Below are 6716 nucleotides of genomic sequence, written 5' to 3' on the forward strand. Positions count from 1 at the left end.
CGATATGGGCCGTTTGGCTAGCTGCAAGGCCGGCGCGAACGGCCTGGCCTGGCCTGGTTAGGTGCCGTTAGCCCGTTCGGTCGGGTTGGCGGGGTCGAAAAAGCCCGGAATAGAACCGTTGGCAAGAGGAATCCCATGTGGGGCCCGGAGCTCACCCGACAGGTGGGTCCCTAACATAGCATTAACGCGTCCTTTGGAATCCGTGACGCGTGACCGTCACATCACGCGGCCTGGCATTTCGAGTTTTGAACACTCAGGAGCGGTTGCATATTCAATTGCGTCGACGCGAAAATAAGAAAACGAAAACACCTTCGTGGCTAAGCATTTTTTGGCTGGTCAAGTCGAGCTTGATGAACTTTGATTTGAAGCGCTGTGCATTGTGCTTAGCGACGACTCCACCGCGTTATGCAGACGAAAATATATTTTTTTTCAGGAAAAAAGACCACTATAAATTCTTGCATCGTTTTTAGTCACGGCAGAGTGGCAGACCCGAAATAAAATTCCACAACCGAAACCTGCAGCCCTGTCATCCCGTCCACGAAACGTACGAACTACGGACATCGACCCCATCGCCAGCGGCACCGCCCCGCCCTCGCCGGCGACATGAATCCGCCCCCAGCAGCCACGTCCACCGGCGGAGGAGGCCACGCCGCGGCAGCCCCGGAGTACGCGTCGTACCCGAGGCTCTCGCCGGAGGAGGTGGCCCCGCCTCCGCCCCCGCCTTACCACGCCACCACCGCCGCGCCGTCCGCCTACGGAGGCAACCCCTACATCTCCTCCCCCTCCGGCGGCGCCGCCACCGCTCCGAAGAGTGCGTCCCCCCCTCCCCGCGCCTTAACATCTGGCCCCGTTAGCTGCCGATTCGTCTGAAATTTGGATCGTTCCTTATTTTTTTTTCTGGGATGCTCTCGTGTGGTGTGGTTTTGCAGATACGATGGACTCCGTGAAGGACGTGCTCGGCAAGATGGGGAAGAGGTTCGGCGAGGCGGCCCGCAAGACCGAGACCATCACCGGCAACTTCTGGCAGCACTGTGAGATTCCATTGCCGTCTTTCCACAAAATCGGGTTCCGAAGTTGTCGCTGTGTGAAACATCAAATTGCTAATCGTGTTGTGCATTTTCAAGTACATTTTGTTATTGTAGCATGGAATTAGGTTGTCGTTAAGCTGTACCGTTACTTAGCCACAACGAAATTGAACTGGATGGAATCCCTCTTCGTGGGCTTAGACAAAAAGAGGGCAACTAATTCGACTCAAATTTTACCTTATTTCATTAGTGTGCGCTAAATTTGGGATTTCTGGTTGGCATTGGCAGGGATTAGGATTCATTATGCTGCTTCTTTTCTAAATATATAAAAGTTTTGTTCCATTCATTATTGTTTGATGTATTGTTTGTGGTTAGATACTACTCACTCTATTCCAAATTATAAGATGTTTTGGCTTTTCTAGTTACACTGCTTTAACTATATATCTAGGCATAGTGTATATCTAAGTGCATAGCAAAATCTATGTATCTAGAAAAACCAAAATGTCTTATAATTTGTAACGGAGGGAGCACTAGATTATAGCCATGTTTCTTCAAGTCCTAACAATGTGGAGAAACTGATCAGATCTTCCTTGATTCTTTAAACAGTGAAAACTGGACCAAGCATTACTGATGCAGCAATGAGCAGGATCTCCCAGGTCACTAAAGTCATTGCAGAAGGTGGATATGATAAAATTTTCCATCAAACTTTTGATGTCGCCCCTGGTGAAAAGCTCAAGAAGCCATATGCATGTTATTTGTCAACCTCGGCTGGTCCTGTTATGGGCGTGCTTTACCTGTCCAATGTAAAACTGGCATTCTGTAGTGATAATCCGCTTGCATACCAGGTTGGAGACAAAACTGAGTGGAGCTACTACAAGGTAATTATGTGGATTGATGTGTTTTGCTTTAGTTCAGGAAATATAAAGTTTGTTCGAGGAAATGCAATTCATACTGAAGCTATTTCATTATGATAATCAGGCTTACAGAATTATCTTGAAACAATACATCTTACTGTATTGTTTTGCTTTGAAAAAATAAAGTAGCAGAATGTGTTTAATCTGTTATCATTCTACTTATGTTGTGCTTGTGGCTTTGGTTCCTTTCTCGCCACTTGGGTGTCAGCACTATTTTCATCAGTGCACCAATATGAGATTTTTTGGCAATCTTATTTACTGGTATTACTCATTAATTCCAAAATCCATATATTTCAAAAGAGTATGCAACTTACAATTTGTCTGTCTCTGAAAATAGGTGGTCATCCCCCTTGCTCAACTGCGATCAGTTAATTCATCAACAAGCAGAACAAACGCAGCAGAGAAATACATTCAGGTGGTTTCTGTTGATAACCATGAGTTTTGGTTTATGAGCTTCGTGTACTATGACAGTGCGGTAAAGAATCTGCAGGTAGCACTTCAGGAGGCTCAGAATTTACGTGCTTAGTGATGTTCATAGATTCGAACTAGCCTGTCTTATGTCTTATACATTACAGTTGTGATATACTGTTTTTTATCAGTTTCAGACTGTTGTCCAGATTTAGTTTGCATAGGTATCAGCTTCTTCTGTGATCTGTACCGACTTAAAACCGTTGTTCAATATGTGATGTGAATCCTTTTATGTTGGTTCTCTGCCTCTCTGGTATGAATTCTGTCATCTATGATGAGCCCATTTGCTTCAAGCAATGAGAATGGGAGTGCCTCTTCTGAGTTTTAATCCGACCAGTCAGATTGCCGAAGTGGAACGCACTTGACAAGTGTGGTATTCTGAGTTTTAATTTGGACTGGGGATTTGGAGATGTATTTGAATCATTGATTTATCGATTATCTATAGATCTGAGCAGCGTGTATTCTATACTAACAAGTGTGGTATACTAACAGGTGCAGACTGTCTCCAACAAGTGACTGATATGGGCATCTAAACCCAAAATAGATAGCAAGAGGCTCAAAATCAGCTTCCAACAGAGTACCTATAAAGAAAATCTATTCTGGGTTGCCTGAGAGGCACAACCCAAATATAGGCATCATCTCTTCTGAAAAACTATTTGCAGAAAGGATTCTCTTTTATGTTCTGTTGTTGAAGAAAATGCTGAATAAATATTAAATCATTTGCTTGTAGCGCTACTCAAAGGTACTGACTAGGGAGCTGGCTAGACTGTAGTAACAACCATAGGTTATTGTTGTTTGACAATTCCTCCGACTGTACCAACTGAAACAGATTTTCGAATTGTGACAGTGCATTGTGATCCTATCGTGCCTGCCCTGTGCAGCCAGGATGTCTGGTTTGAGTATATTTTGCCTCATGTAGTAACAGCTGACAGACATTAGCTGAAATGTCGAGGTATATACTGTATCTTTCTGAACATCCCCCAATGTTTGTTTTGACACAGATAAACCTGTGGTCAATATTCACTATTTCAAAACTAGTAAGAACAACCTCAAAATCTAGGGTCACTATTCACTATCTCAAAACTAGTAGAACAATCTCAAACTAGGAAATTGACGTGGCTAAAATTTCTTCACAATCTGAGCAAGTTAAACAGATAAAACAACGGTTGCAACTTGTTTGAATAGTGAATCACAAGTCTTCAAATCTCATAATGGAGAGGGTCTTCAAATCATTGCCGCAAGTTCGATAAAATGGGAATTAAATCACAGGTCAAAAAGTTCGACTAACTTTATAGAAAATATTAACAATATTTGTATCACTAAATAAATTTATTATGAAAGTATATTTCATGATTTATCTAATAATACTAATTATGTATTATAAATATTAATATTATTTTTTTATATATAATTGGTTAAAGTTAACAATGTTTGACTTCTCGTGAAGTGAGAATGACATTCTTTGGGGGACCGGCGTGGCCCGCGCGCCGCAGTGCCGTAAATGGCGTGGCGACGGCGGCTCGCCCACATGCGCACGGCAGAGGCGACACGCACAGGGCTGGCAAAAGCGCAGAGGCGCAGCGGATCAGCGCGGACGCGACGACGACGTGACGGCAGCTGCAGCGTCGCGACGTGAGTAGTGCCGGCAGTGTGGACGCGACGGCAGCTAGGCGCGGCTGTGGCGGCACCCAAACGGCAGTGTGAGACAGAGCAGCAAGGCGCAGGGCCAGTGGCTCGCTGCGGCCGGTCTCGGCCAAGCCCAGGCGGCGCGACGGCAGCGGCAGCAGCGCGACATGGCAGTAGAACTCTGTGAGTAACGTACATATTGTTCTTTACTCGCTATTTAATATCTTCCGCCGACTCACCAAAGGGACCCTATTGTCCCCACCGCAACCGCCATGCGACCGGTCCCCTTATGGCCTCGCATCCCCCGTGGATGCGTATGCGCGGGGGCTTTGAAAGATGCTGACGCCGCCCCCCTCTCACATCTGAATTCGTGGGGATGGCAGGCTACGCTCCTGCCTCTTTCCACGGCCTCGTGGATGACGAGGTTGAAAGCGATGGCTCCAGCATCGGGGACGTCGTGGCACCTAGCCACCATCTGTCCCAGGAGTGTGCTATGGTGGACGCTCTGGGACAACCGCCGGTGGTAGTGGGGTCTCTACAGACTCACACCCATTTGGACCCTCGTGTGGAGTCCCTCGCGCTTGCGCAGGAGCACGGCGAGGAGTTACGACAAAGGCGGCAGAGCCAGCCGCCACCTACGATGGTGCGCTCAGCGCAGCACGCTGTGCCCTACGCGCGTAACCCGGCGAGCGGTGCCCGGGGTCGCCCCGTTAGGTCCAGCGCAACATCCTGGACGGTGGAAACAATCCCCCATAGTTTGCTCGGGTAGGCCAGAACATCACCGCTGCAGCGATGCTTCTGCGCGGCCTTCCCAAGCCTGTCGACCCCTAGGAGCAAGCGATCCACTAGAACCTCTGGGCGCTGGTGGAAGCCACCGTTGTTCAACAAGCGGAGAGCTCCACGTCATGACACCATCTCATGACCTGTTCCCCCACAGAGGCAATGGGGGAGCACCAGTCGAATCGCTCCATCCACTCGCCACTACAGTCACTAGGCATGGAACAGGAGGCTGCAGCTGCATCGTGGCCTGACCCGGCGACCGCTCCACACTGACCACCTATATGCGAATGGCTCGGACCGAACCGCAACGCTCACAGCGTCATCAACAATCGGTGTCAAGCCCGGCGGGATGATGACGTCCATCAAGGGGCATTGAGAGGAGGCGGCGTGGACCCCGACCGGACCATCAAGGAGAGCGGGTACACGCACCCCAGACATGGTGCCCAACCATACGACCAAAGTCCCAGCCTAGATGGCCTAGGACCACGGGCCTTTGTCCGTCGCATCCAGAAAGCGTCGTTCCCACAGCGCTTCCGACCACCCACCAACATCGCCAAATACACCGGGGAAACAAATCTTGGTACATGGCTCGAAGACTTTCGGCTCGCCTGCCAAGTCGGAGGAGTGGATAATGACCACTTCATCATTCAATACCTCCCCATCTGTGTGGGGGAGAATGTTCGAGCATGGCTCGAATTCCTCCCGCCTGACAATATCCAAGACTGGGCGGATCTCAAAAGGATCTTCATCGGGAATTTCTAGGGGACGTATGCCCGTCCTAGGAATTCTTGGGACCTCAAGAGCTGCCACCAGGAGCCCAACGAGTCCCTGCGGGATTACATCCGTAGGTTCTCAAAACGTTGTAACTCCCTTCCTGATGTCATTGACGTGGACGTCATCAGCGCGTTCCTCTCTAGGACAACCTGTGAGTCCTTGATCCACAAGCTCGGCTGTCTGAAGCCCCGTGCCACCCGTGACCTGCTCGACATCGCCACGAACCACGCCTCCAGCAAGGAGGCGGTCGGAGTGGTCTTTAGCGGAGGCTAGGGCAAGCGCAAGGCCAAGCGCAAGGACCAAGGTGAGGGCCCCTCCACGCAAAGGGGTAAAAAGAACAAGAAAGATCGGCGCTGACCGGCCGACTTCGCTTTGGTTGCCACGGCCGATCATGTAGGCAAGCAGCCCCAGCAGGGTCAGCCCGACTACTTCGACAGGCTCATGGAGAGCCTAAGCACCAACCACGCCTACCTCGTCAAGCACGTCTACAAGGACTGCAAACTCCTCAAGCGCTTTCTGTGCTAGGCCGGTGGGCCAAAGGAAGGAAAGGGCAAGGAGGTAGCGGCCAAGAAAGGGGGCACGGTAGGCAAGGATGATGATGACTTTCCCAACCCGCTCGGGCAGATCAACCTGCCTGTCATGTTTGTTGACCGAGCCAACTTCCGCTCGGAGGTCCTCACCTTAGAGGTGGTGGACTTCCTAGGGTCCTACCATGCCATCTTGGGGCAGCCATACTACACCAAGTTCATGGTGATCCCCAACTACACCTACCTCAAGTTGAAGATGTCAGGACTGAACGACGTCATCACTGTGGGTAGCACCTTTTCACACACCTACAGAACGACCGCGAGCATTAAGAGCTCGCCCCCTCAGTTCAGAAATTTGTCGACTCCAGCAATCCTAGACTACAGCAAGCCAACCTCCTTGACTACCTTCCACATAATCGAGGAAATTAAGGCGGTGGGGATCGACCCCACCAACCCAACCAAGACAGTGCGGATCGGGGCCAAGCTCCTAGCCAAATTGGAATGCAAGCTCACCGACTTTCTATGCGCCAATCGCAATGTCTTCGCATGGAAACCTTCTGACATGCCGAGCATACCACGGGAGGTCATCGAGCATGCATTAC

General features: G+C 49.7%; 1 protein-coding gene across 1 annotated transcript; it reads left to right on the top strand.

The window, feature by feature from the left end:
- Positions 1-463: 463 nt before the first annotated feature.
- LOC136505602 (GEM-like protein 1) lies at positions 464-2648 on the top strand. The gene is made up of 4 exons (XM_066500762.1): positions 464-811; positions 930-1031; positions 1632-1903; positions 2277-2648. The coding sequence occupies exons 1-4, from the start codon at positions 604-606 to the stop codon at positions 2463-2465; spliced, it is 771 nt and encodes a 256-aa protein (XP_066356859.1). The 5' UTR covers positions 464-603; the 3' UTR covers positions 2466-2648.
- Positions 2649-6716: the final 4068 nt, after the last annotated feature.

The sequence above is a fragment of the Miscanthus floridulus genome, chromosome 1, assembly GCF_019320115.1.
Source record: "Miscanthus floridulus cultivar M001 chromosome 1, ASM1932011v1, whole genome shotgun sequence".
NCBI lineage: Eukaryota > Viridiplantae > Streptophyta > Magnoliopsida > Poales > Poaceae > Miscanthus > Miscanthus floridulus.

What these genes read in the sequence shown, in the direction of transcription:
- LOC136505602 (XM_066500762.1), top strand. Translation starts at nt 604, where the DNA reads ATGAATCCGCCCCCAGCAGCCACGTCCACCGGCGGAGGAGGCCACGCC. An exon ending in CGCCGCCACCGCTCCGAAGA is followed by an intron (nt 812 to 929) that starts GTGCGTCCCCCC and finishes GTGGTTTTGCAG; the next exon opens with ATACGATGGACTCCGTGAAG. An exon ending in CGGCAACTTCTGGCAGCACT is followed by an intron (nt 1,032 to 1,631) that starts GTGAGATTCCAT and finishes TTCTTTAAACAG; the next exon opens with TGAAAACTGGACCAAGCATT.